Genomic DNA, 12859 nt, shown 5'->3' with positions numbered 1-12859 from the left:
CAAAGAAAGAAGGCGTAACTTTTATTCTCGCTGTAGTATTGTTGACGCTGCCGCTATGTCGTGAAGATGCTGTTATTCGTTGTGAAAGCGAAACTACTTTGTTTGGTCTTCCAAAAGAGGACGATATCTGCTTCGTCATGCCTGGAGCTGATCCGTGCTGGTCGCTGAGGAAATGCTATAACTTAGTGCTGTAGATCACCAGATCAGCTTTCACCGTGGACGAAGCGGAGTCCAGCCCGGGGTCGTCACATGTGGTTGCTGCAAGCTCGCCGGACGCTCCTTCGTCGAATCCACCGGCCGCCGCTCAATCAAGCCCGCGGCCATTCTCAAGCCCGCCGCCTCTGCTCACTCTAACCCTCCCGCCGTTCCTCACGCTAGCCCCCGGCCTCTGCTCAGAACGATGAGCTTTGTAAAAATCGACGCGTTTCAGAAAGGCGGGGCATAGAGGAGAAACAATAATGTACAGTATGTGGAAAATAATGCGTTTTTTGAACCTTAAACCGCATAAACACATTTCATTACACCAAATACACAAAATAATGTTCTTTTTAGCAGCATCATATGACCCCTTTAAATTTCATTAATTTCTCATTTTGTTAGTAATTAAAAATGCGTGAGGTAATGACCAAACTTTATTTCAGCTAATATCAGTTACAAAACCATTGCAATAAGAGATTACATAAGGCACAGAAATAGACTCCAGCTGAAACAAAACTCTGATTTTCTTATTGTTTTTTTATTTAGATGACGAAAGGCACTGTTTTCCTACAAATGTTTTACAAAGATCCACTGAGTGACAGGAGATTGAAAAAAAGAAAGACCTCTAAAAAGCATGATAACTTTATGTGGCACTGCATCAGCAACAACTGCAAACTCTTTCGGACTAACAGGAATTCCATGCTTAACTAAAAACTCAGAGTAATTACAGATCGAACCATTTTGATTTGAAGTTGAGACTAAAATAATACAATTTTTAAACCAATTTTTAAAAAAGAGAGAGATTTGTGTTTATACAGTAGATTCTTATTATTCCAGATTAGATAGTGAGGTGTAAAATTGTGTTTAAAAATGAGGGACCAAGCTAATAACATTTGCCTATGAAGAAGAGATAATTTGATAGGGATTTTCATGATGTTATAGTTACAGATTAACAAGAAACTTAAACCACCTAGTTTGGAAAAGACAATATTAGGGATGAGATTCCATATAGATGAGGGCTTACTGATATAGTTTTTTATCCAATTTATTTTAAAGGTGTTGTTTAAAGTAGTGAAGTCAAGAAAGTTTAAACCCCCTTTCTCAATGGTGTTCGTAATACAGATTTTTCTAATAAAATTAGTTTTATTCTTCCAAACAAAGTTGAGAAGCATTGTATACTTTTTTTAAGAATGGCAGTCAACATTCAAAGAGAGAGCAGCATATGTTAACCTTGACAAACCTTCAGCTTTGGCTAGTAAGATTCTTCCCTTTAATGAGAGAGCACGCTGGAGCCACATATTCAGTTTTTCAGTACTCGGTCTCAATTAATGGATTCAAATTTAAGGAGCATCTTTCCAATTCATTTTTTGTTATAATAACACCTAAATAAGATACCTGATCTTTGAATATTACACATTTCTGACAAATCACATTCTTTGATGGACATCAGTTCACACTTTGAGAGGTTCAAGAACGAACCTGATGCTTTGGAGAATTGCTGGATATACTTTAGTGCTAAAGGAACTTGGTTAGCCTCTTGCAAAAAAAGTGTGGTATCATCAGCCAGTTGACTGATGAGTATCTGTTTGTCAGCGATAGGGATACCATGAAGACCACGATTAGAAATATAAGAAGCAAATATCTGGGAAACTAGTAAAAATAAATAAGGGGATAATGGACACCCTTGCCTAATACCACGTGACAAGTAAAATCTAGGAGAAGTGCCATATTTTAATTGAATTGTGCTGCAGTTGTAATATAGCGTTTTTACTGCCTTACAAAAATATTCACCAAAACCCAATTTTTCCACTGATTTAAATATAAATGTATGTTCAACTGAGTCAAATGCTTTATAAAAATCCAGGGAAAGAATAAAACTCACTCTAATCCAATAAATCTAAAACTAATCTAATATTATTCATTATATGTCGGTCCCTCATAAATCCAGACTGAGTCTCATCTATAACAGTATCCAAACAATCTTTAAGTCTTAGTTCTAGATGAGAAATTAATGTTTAAAACAGTGAAAGACAACAAAGAAAAGCATACATGCTACATCATTTGCAGCTTGTACAATGTAGGTAGTATTGTTCATGGAGAAAAAAAAGTCTAAAAGAATTGTGCAAATGAAAACGATACAAACATACAACATTTTCATTCTCTGAAGCAAGTGTAAAGTGCATTTTGTATCAAGGAACAGCCATGGAAATGCAATGACTAAAGATGGACTGAAACAACAAATGACACTTGCATATTTCAAAACTGCCATTTGCTGCATTCACAAAGATAGTGAATCAGTATTTTAAGAACAAAACCCTTCATGTCAAAAAAAACCTAAGCAGGGCTCCCAAAATCGCTAGCCCGACGTCCCCGGGCTATTGTGTTTTCCAGTTGGGCTACCAAAATGTATCACTGCCCTGCCCGACGGGCTATCTTGAATAGTGATATAAAATCCCTTCCTTAATTCGCGTTGTTCACTCGCTTGTAGGGGTGAAATGGATCATAGTTTATCATTTACACGTGTTTCTAAGTCTTACCAATTTAAACATTGAAGCGTAAACAGTGGAGAAAGAAATAGCAAGTGCATCATTATATTGGATCCATGCATTCAGTCTTAAAGGGACAGCAGCCTATAAATACCTGCTGTTTAAGCACCACCTGCTGTCAGAGAGTGACATTTGCGTCTCTTTCAGCCCGTCTGCTGTTTTTGTTTCGTTCAGATTTTTTATGTAGTATCACAAAGCTAAAGTCAGACCATTTTGTTTTTGTTTCAAATTTAAACATTTTACAATCTACATAACATGTATGCAGCATCTTAGTTTGGATCGTGATTAAAATACACAGGCAAAACCTTAGTTTACTTGCATGGAGACATTTATTTGTATTATTTATTTGATTTGGGATTTGTTTTAAAATTGCAAGTTAGTATATTGTTTGACATTTTCAATTTCACAATGTAATGTGCAGCCTTTTGGTCTGAGAAATAACAAATAGACACCTTTTTTTTTTTTTTTATCTGTCTTAAATCTCATTTTGTTAAAAAAAGAAATTGAGAAAATTGTATTGTGAAATCAGTATCGTGAATCATATCACATCGTGAGTTGAGTGAATCGTTACATCCCTATATGCTACTAGTTTTTGATGTGGTATAAAAGTAGTAAATTGTTCTTTAAATAATAAGTGTCACTTAAATAATAAAGAACCATATTTTTTTTGCTCATCTGAAAAATGATCCGATCTGTGATATGATAATGTAATATAATCCGAACCGTGAGATTTGTGATCCATTGCACCCCTACTCTCTTGACTTGTTATTTGAAGAAAAAATTAAATATTTTATTCGGGCTAGTTAAATTCATTTTTGGGCTACCAAAATCTGAAGAATGCCTGCCCGAAGGGCTACCAGGGATTTAGAAATTTTGCGAGCCCTGCCAAGTTAAAAAAAAAATGACAAAAGCTTTTTAAACAATTACTTTCAACATAAGAAATCCTTCGTAATAAACTGAAAAGGACCAAAAGGCAACAGATAGGAAAGAATGAAACGAAAGCAATGTCTTCACTCTGGTTCTGTAGCACCTCAACATTGCACAATTTACTCCAGGACAGCGATTGTAAAACACTGTCTTTTGGTTTAAAGTGCATAATGCAATTAAGATGGGGGTCGCACCAGCTGGGGAAGTAACTACTAGTTAGTTTGTAACAAACAAAAGGACATGTAAATGTGTGACTAATAATGCTGCTATCGGAATTATCATAAATACGAGTTTCCTAAACGGAAATTAGACATGAATGCCTCTCAAGTCGTATTTACTACTGGGATTTTGATTTTGATGCAAGAGTTTCCGAGACTACAACAACACAGAAAGAGATGCAGGGATGTACTAGGATGGAGGTGGTAACAGATAAATATAAGGTTATTGCACATTTTTATTGCACAATGGGGGGAACGCTTAACTGTTCATGTTGTAGATTGCCTGGGGGAAGAAACTGTTCTTGTGCCTGGCTGTCCTGGTATTCGGTGCTCTGTAACGCCGACCAGATGGCAAAAGTTCAAAAAGGAGATGGCTTGGATGTGATGGATCCAGAGTGATTTTCTGAGCCCTTTTCCTCACTCTGGATGTATACCGTTCTTGGAGGGTAGGCAGGGGGGCACCAATAATCCTTTCAGCAGTCCGAACCGTTCTCTGTAGTCTTCTGATGTCTGATTTTGTAGCTGAACCAAACCAGACAGTTATTGAAGTGCACAGAACAGACTCGATGACGGCTGAGTAGAACTGTTTCAGCAGCTCCTGTGGCAGGTTGAATTTCCTCAGCCGGCGAAGGAAGTACAACCTTTGTATTTCCATGAATTTTCATTCATTAATTGACACAATTAGACTAAGTCGTAATTTGTGCACAGCTGGTGCTACCGGCAATAGATGCATAAAAAAAATTCATAAAATAAATAAAGTTTAAATAAATATTGGCTACAAAAAACAAAAAGTATTAAGGCTTTAGCTCTTAAAATGTTCTATATATTTAAATCTGAAATGTATATTAAATAGTCTTTGATTATATAGAGCTCAGTGTTTCCCCTAGGTTTACGGTAAATCTTCAAACCTTATGTTTTATTGTAACCAAATTACGTTTTAGCATGTCTAATTATTGAAAGCATAAAAACAAGTTTAATTTATTCTTACAATAGCCTTATGATTTTTTGCTCAAAGTAATGAAAATTAAGCAATTTTTATTTTTTGGAAAATAAAGGTCATTTAATATTACAAGTAAAACATTGAAGACATATTGTATGATTATTCCTTAAAAATAAGGTTTTAATCATTTTAGTAGTAGTAGTAGCAGCCTATTACGTACATTCTACTGAACAATAGTAATATATTTCTGCCGCAATGCCTTCAAGTTAAACCAAACTTTTCATCTGGCCTAGAGATGACACAATATATTATTAGAAAACTTTAGCATTAAGACAAGCTCATGCTGATTTCATAAATATTCAGTATACGTTTTACATTCTTGAGCATATAAAAGTTATAATCTTACAGCAGGGTCTCTATATTTAAATGCTAAATAAATATCGAATTGAATAATTCATCTCAGGTTAAAGACAAATGAGAACCAGATTTTGATTTACATCAAATCTAGAGCAACACATCTGGAAATATGACACTTTATTCCTTTAATTAATATGAACTCACCATTTATCCCGTTGTAGATTAAAAGCATGATTAATAAGACTGCAACTGCAAATACAACAGCAACTGCAATTAATCCTTCCAGCAAATAATGGTGTCTAGATTCCAGACTTCCATCTGCAGGAAAAAAAATTATAATAAAAAAAATCAAACCAAACATAAATGTTTTAACCATTTTATAAATTCATGCAACAAACAAATACTATGATTTAAAGGGGTGAGGACCATCTTCAGGACTTGTCTGCGAACTCGTTGATTGTTCCACTTCATTCTGGTTTCTTTTGCCTTTGGAGTTTTCTCAATCCACTGCATTGTGGCAGAATGAAAGGCAATAAACTGCTCTCCATCATATCCGTACTCATCAAATGCATTCACATGCATCACTGATCCATCTGGACGTTTCTCCACCTCACAGCCAACTCTCCTCTGTAGTGTATGGAGGCCTAAACATTTAAATAATAATAATCAAAAAACAACATAAGAAATTTTTACAAGTTAAAAGAATATATAAAGTGGCCCACAGGCATGTGCAGAGGGGGGTGCGGTGGGTGCTTGAGCATGTTATTTTATTTTATATTTTAAACGCCATTATGTGAAGGCCTGCCCAATCTAAATATATTAGTAAAATTAATTAATAATTTAGCTGTAAATAAAATTATCCACATGATGATGACGACCTTTCACCTGACGATCTCATCAGGGACTATCCCTCACGTTCAGACACCTTTAGTTTAATGTAGCGCACTACCAAGATGCCTTCATAACGTCCGTGGCTGCCGGTAAGTGGAGTTCTCAGCGGAGCGGTGTGCTTGTATACTTATATTATTAAAATATTATTATTATTATACAAGAACGGCGTGAAGAGAGCATGCACAGTTGTTGTTTATATCGCTGTTTGTAGCCTGTGGAAGTAAGGTTAGCTGCAACAATGGGCTATAATATTTTGGTTCAATATTTTCCTAATGACAATTTAATGATCGGTTTATAAAGACTACTATGAGCACCTTTTCCCCATCTTTATCACAGAATAAGACAGGAAATATATTTTATAGTTTCTATAGGCTACTAAATGATATGTCAATCAGTACTGCATTATTCATATAGTTTATTTATTACACATAAACCGTATATATATTCGCAATCGTGTGTTTGTCTTTACGTTTTTTCTGCTTTTTATTCAGCTCAGCTACAGCCATAGCCGGATGCTTTTGATTTCCTGTAGGTCATAAGTCATTCCTTCTATGAGTCTGTTTTGGACTTTCTGTAGGAGAACGCCCTCCGGCATCGAGTATGAATGAAACATACACTGCATGAGAGTGTTGAGCGCTCCAGATATTCACTTCTCCTCATTTTGGATACGAATTAAACGGCAGGTCATGCATAGACTATCGATACTGTCTCTTTGAATTTAAATCTAGAAACCAATACATGAAAACATGTGAGAGTGAGAGTGTCTTAAAGGGGTCATATGATGCAATTTCATTTTTTCCTTTCTCTTTGGAGTGTTACAAGCTCTTGGTGCATAAAGAAGATCTGTAAAGTTGCAAAGACTAAAGTCTCAAATCCAAAGAGATATTCTTTATAAAAGTTAAGAGTCAGCCACACCTACCTAAAACGCCTCGTTCTAACACGCCCCCACATATCTACATCACTATGTGGGAAGATTTGCATAACGCCGCCCAAATGTTCACGCAAAGAAAGAAGGCGTAACTTTTATTCTCGCTGTAGTATTGTTGCCGCCGCCATGTCATGGAGACGCTGTGTGTTTCATTGTGAAAGCGAAACTACTTTGTTTGGTCTTCCAAAAGATGACGATATCTGCTTCATCATGCCTAGAGCTGATCCGTGCTGGTCGCTGAGGAAATGCATCAATTTAGTGCTGTGGATCACCGGCACATTTTATGGAGGACTGTTTACTGATCCTGGGAGAGTAATGTTAGACTAAAATGCCGGCAGTTCTGACTCACGTAAGTACATTTTCATTTAAATGTACATTTTAAATTTGCCACTGATGATTCAAACGCGAGTTTTGAGCAGTGTAGAGTAGGGCTTGTTGTTTGTCATTTCTCCGATCACAAATGCAGACATGGTTTTATGTTTACGCGGCACGATGCAACGCAACGCGTAAAACGACAGTATAAGTGATTATAATCAGTAATTATGTCCCCACTGGATGCAACAAATGCCTCGTTTATAATGGGTTTTAATGTTTTTGTCTCATCGCTCCGGCCGGGACAAGGTATCACAGTATGGTGAGGGGCGTAACATTTCCGTCACACGCTTGAGGTATTCAGCCAATCACAACGCACTGGATAGCTGGCCAATCAGAGCACACCTCGCTTTTCAGACCGATGAGCTTTGTAAAAATCGTTTCAAAAAGGCGGGGCATAGAGGAGAAACAATAATGTACAGTATGTGGAAAATAATGTGTTTTTTAACTTTAAACCGCATAAACACATTACACCAAATACACAAAATAATGTTATTTTTAGCAGCATCATATGACCCCTTTAAAATAATTATCACAACTCTGATAAAACAAGCTTATACTGATTTTCTCATCTTCCAATTTATACTTATCAATCCTGTTTTTATTATCATTATCATTCAAAAAATGTATTAATTCAGAACAGGATAAGAATATAATTCTATTTTAAATAAGACGGAAATATTTTTTCTACAACAACAACAACAGTAGTGTTTACAACAGCAAAACCACCATACCCTGTAAACTCAATAATAATAATAATAATAATAATAATAGGTATAATAGGCTATAATTCCGTTTCTAATTCCAGAGTGATTAAGAGGTGCAAAGAAAAATTTCTTTAACTTTTAAACTTAAAATGGTTTCTTTTTGAAAACTGTATCATGGCATTTTCTGCTATCAATACAGAAGCATCCGTTTCGATACATGTCTCAGCAAGGAGCACAGCCCTATTAAAAGCCGTGCTCCATGTGCCCCTTTTATACTTCGAGCACCTGCCACTCCAAAGGTCTCTGCACGGCCATTTTATGGAGGACTGTTTACTGATCCTGGGAGAGTAACGTTAGACTAAAATGCCGGCAGTTCTGACTCACGTAAGTACATTTTCATTTAAATGTACATTTTAAATTTGCCACTGATGATTCAAACGCGAGTTTTGAGCAGTGTAGAGTAGGGCTTGTTGTTTGTCATTTCTCCGATCACAAATGCAGACATGGTTTTATGTTTACGCGGCACGATGCAACGCAACGCGTAAAACGACAGTATAAGTCATTATAATCAGTAATTATGTCCCCACTGGATGCAACAAATGCCTCGTTTATAATGGGTTTTAATGTTTTTGTCTCATCGCTCCGGCCGGACACGGCATTATCACAGTATGGTGAGGGGCATAACATTTCCGTCACACGCTTGAGGTATTCAGCCAATCACAACGCACTGGATAGCTGGCCAATCAGAGCACACCTCGCTTTTCAGACCGATGAGCTTTGTAAAAATCGTTTCAAAAAGGCGGGGCATAGAGGAGAAACAATAATGTACAGTATGTGGAAAATAATGTGTTTTTTAACTTTAAACCGCATAAACACATTACACCAAATACACAAAATAATGTTATTTTTAGCAGCATCATATGACCCCTTTAAAATAATTATCACAACTCTGATAAAACAAGCTTATACTGATTTTCTCATCTTCCAATTTATACTTATCAATCCTGTTTTTATTATCATTATCATTCAAAAAATGTATTAATTCAGAACAGGATAAGAATATAATTCTATTTTAAATAAGACGGAAATATTTTTTCTACAACAACAACAACAGTAGTGTTTACAACAGCAAAACCACCATACCCTGTAAACTCAATAATAATAATAATAATAATAATAATAGGTATAATAGGCTATAATTCCGTTTCTAATTCCAGAGTGATTAAGAGGTGCAAAGAAAAATTTCTTTAACTTTTAAACTTAAAATGGTTTCTTTTTGAAAACTGTATCATGGCATTTTCTGCTATCAATACAGAAGCATCCGTTTCGATACATGTCTCAGCAAGGAGCACAGCCCTATTAAAAGCCGTGCTCCATGTGCCCCTTTTATACTTCGAGCACCTGCCACTCCAAAGGTCTCTGCACGGCCCTGGTGGCCCATAAAATAACTGGACACTTAAAAAGATATCAGTGTCATTCCAATAAAACCCAATGCATTCACCATCACATGTGGAGTTTGTGCAGTTTGCCAGAGCGTTAACCTGATGTAGAAACCAGTCTCTAGGGTCACGAGGTTCTTTGGTATCTCTCCAGATTTCTGCATCCAAACAGTCTCTTTTCCAGGTTTGTTCTTCATTGCTGTAGCGAGAGATCCATCTGTCATCATACACACCTACTGCACTAAATACAGGTCCAGAGAGTCCATCAGGTTTGGTGAGCGCGGTGTAAAAATAGAGGAGATGGTGTCTTTCTGATGAAAAATTATGACAAAACAAAAAGGATGTTACTGTCAAAGTGAACACTAGCGTTAAATCTAAACTATCAGTCTAAAGTCACTGAGGATGAATGAAACTAACATGTGTGGGTTCCTTCTTTTGAGTTCAGCAGAAGAAAAAATGTGGGTTTGAAACAATTTGAGGGTGAATTAATGATGAGAGACTTTTCCCTTGCTTTAAGTCTGAACTTTTGATGACTGTGCAATTGAGTTGGCTAATGAAATCGGCTGCCAGAGCAAGTTTGCACTTATCAGGGAGACATGGACACGTCATCAACCATGATTATGAATATCCAGTGGTAAAGCAGACTAGTGAGCATGTTCTACTACTATATTTTGCAGTAATTACCAGGGAAAGAGAGGAGTTGTCAAAGAAAATGGTTAAAATTTCAATCTAGCAAATTTAATAAATTGGGACTTAGAGAAATACTTTTCTTCAAATAATGGGATTGGAAAATATAATTTAAATATCACATATTGCATAAATAACTATTGTTAACAATAATAGCAACTTTTAACAGTTTATATCAATGCGTTCCTATTGGTCAGTGTTAGAGGAGCTCAGCTTAGTCTGACAGTTAGCCTGCTCCGGAACAGGTTAGTTTCCCAGCATAAGTTGCCAGAGTGACTGAGCTTGAGCTATGGTAATTTTGCTTTATGAAACCAAATCAAGTGAAAATAAGTCAGACTACCTGAAATAAGCCTGGCTTATTTGGTAAACTAGTTTTATGATTCAGCCCCCTGTGCTGTTGTCCTCCGTGTAGACCTCTACATTAGACATCCAGAGAGGTGGAGCTGGAAATCATTTGCAGTGAGTGCCACTTGCCCTGTAACCAGGGCAGGACTTCGGGGCCGGGGGCCCCTGGGCTTGAGGTTATGTTTGGGCCCCATACCTACAGTATACTACAAATGCCCTCAACTAGAACATTATTATGGAGTAACACAAAATACACAAAAATTAAGATGATACCAGTTGAGAGATCAAAACCCTGAAATAACACTGAGCAGAAAAAAACCAAAGAGATGTATTATGAAAATGTATTGTCATATCTGTGTCTTTTTATGTCAGATTTTTTAATTTAATAAATTCAATCTGAATAAAAAAACATGTTGGCTATTAATAATCAACTGAAATCACTATAAACAAAATCCATAGATGGATTTTGCACAAGTTATGTAAAGTTTAAATACAACATTTTAATGTAGAAATATTAAATGATTGCAAAAATGAAATAATGAGCTACTTTTTTAAATATGAAACTACAACAGCCAGTAGGTGGCAGCAAGTGACTGTCTTAATGAGTGAGTTGAATCCTTAAATCAACCGATTTGTTTAAAATGCTAATTCATTTAACTTAGCAAACGACTGTACTTTCGTAATTGGAATTAAGATATCTACAATGTGATTATGACTATTTATGGATAAAATGCTAAAACGGCTTGCGATATGTTGTGTGACGTGAGACTAAATTTACTCAGCTCCTCCCAGACTAATGTTTAGTGCTAACTGCTAACAACAGTGGTCTGCTTTTCTTGTCACGGAGAGAAAAGCTACTGGATGAAGTGCTTCAGGGATTTTTAAATAATATCTGGATGCAGCCTTATGTGGTAAAAGGTCTCCAGCGTGCATGTATGTATAGCGCTGTGATTTTAATTGAATCATGTTGCAAAATGGACCAAATGCAGTGTGATGTTCAATAAAGGCAGAAAACCGCAAACTGCTCGTCAGAATTTATTTATTATACATTTAGACATAATGAAGAACAATGGAATTATACAACAAAAACATGAAAAATAGTAGATATAAATGCATGACGGACAAGAACAATGCTTCATAATCAGATGCAGTCAAAAAAGGTGATGGCTGATTTAAAAAAGATTACAATTGAATAAAAGTTGAACTGGCATTGATGACATTTATTAGTAGGTTACATTACGTTGTGTATGGATTCAGGTTTACTTGTGTCGTTATGGCAGCTTGTTTCCGCCATGGAATAAAAAATAAAAGTAATTTGCAGCTTTTTATCTTACAATTCTGACTTTTTTTCTCAGAATTGCGAGATATAAACAATGCGAGTTGCTGTATCTTGCAATTCTGAGGAAAAAAAGTCAGAATTGTGGAATAAAAAGTCGCTATTTATCAGGGGCGCGGGAAGATGTTTTCACTTACGTCTGTGCTTGTGCTGGGGCTGCCGATTTAGGAAATTTTTGGTGGGATGGGCATTTTAAAAAATCTGAAATTCACTTTTGCGCCATTATCTCCTTGTATTAAAGTTAATCTTGTTCGCATTCTGTACAGTTCATGTCTGATCCCACGCGCTAGCGTCACGTGTTCATGAGGATTAGGCTAATCATCCCATATAGAAAACATCACAAGTAAAATTAATCATGTTTATAAAGATAAACATGGGTTTATTATAGGCCACTTACAATTTACATTTCAGAGATCATTACAAATAAAGTATTAAATGCTAATACTGAATAAATTAAAATGAACAAACTTGGCGTTGCATTTGCAACCATGTGAAAACAGGGGGTGCTGCAGCCCCCTCAGTACCCCTACTTCCCGTGTCCCTGCTATTTATTTATTTATTAATTATTTCTTTATTTAGTGGAGAAAACGAGCTTCCATAGGAAATAGCACACAAGGTGCGAGTATTGCATTTTATTATAGCAAGAGATCCATGATGATGATGATTTTCTGCTGTGTTCGATGATGAGCGCCAATGTATTCTTTTAACATTATATCAAATGTTGCAACAGCTGACATGAGGCCTGTACAAATCCTTAGCTACTGATTTTACATGTGTTCGTTTGTAAATAAAGGCTAACACAATTTAATCCACAGCACACATCTCAACATTACGATATAGAATAGGACAAAAGCCTGTCTGAGTCCTCTCTGTGTAGTCTACCACTTTTACACATGCTCCAGCTACATTTTTATTTCCATACTTTTGAATTACTTCTGTATAAAACAGTTTAAAATGACCCAAAGACA

General features: G+C 36.1%; 1 protein-coding gene across 1 annotated transcript in view; it reads right to left on the bottom strand.

Moving 5' to 3' along the window:
• Window positions 1–5095: 5095 nt before the first annotated feature.
• The window catches only part of LOC107571359 (H-2 class I histocompatibility antigen, TLA(B) alpha chain-like), a 15553-nt gene continuing 7789 nt past the window's right edge, over window positions 5096–12859 (bottom strand). The window contains exons 2-4 of the mRNA XM_016257679.1: window positions 9586–9834; window positions 5591–5830; window positions 5096–5118 (exon numbers count right to left, since the gene is read on the bottom strand). Of these exons, the coding sequence (XP_016113165.1) occupies window positions 5096–5118; window positions 5591–5830; window positions 9586–9834 (512 nt within the window). The remainder of the gene's footprint in view (window positions 5119–5590; window positions 5831–9585; window positions 9835–12859) is intronic.

This window comes from Sinocyclocheilus grahami, unplaced genomic scaffold, assembly GCF_001515645.1.
Source record: "Sinocyclocheilus grahami isolate Dianchi unplaced genomic scaffold, SAMN03320097.WGS_v1.1 scaffold1585.1, whole genome shotgun sequence".
NCBI lineage: Eukaryota > Metazoa > Chordata > Actinopteri > Cypriniformes > Cyprinidae > Sinocyclocheilus > Sinocyclocheilus grahami.
This window is presented reverse-complemented; position numbering and strand designations above follow the sequence as displayed.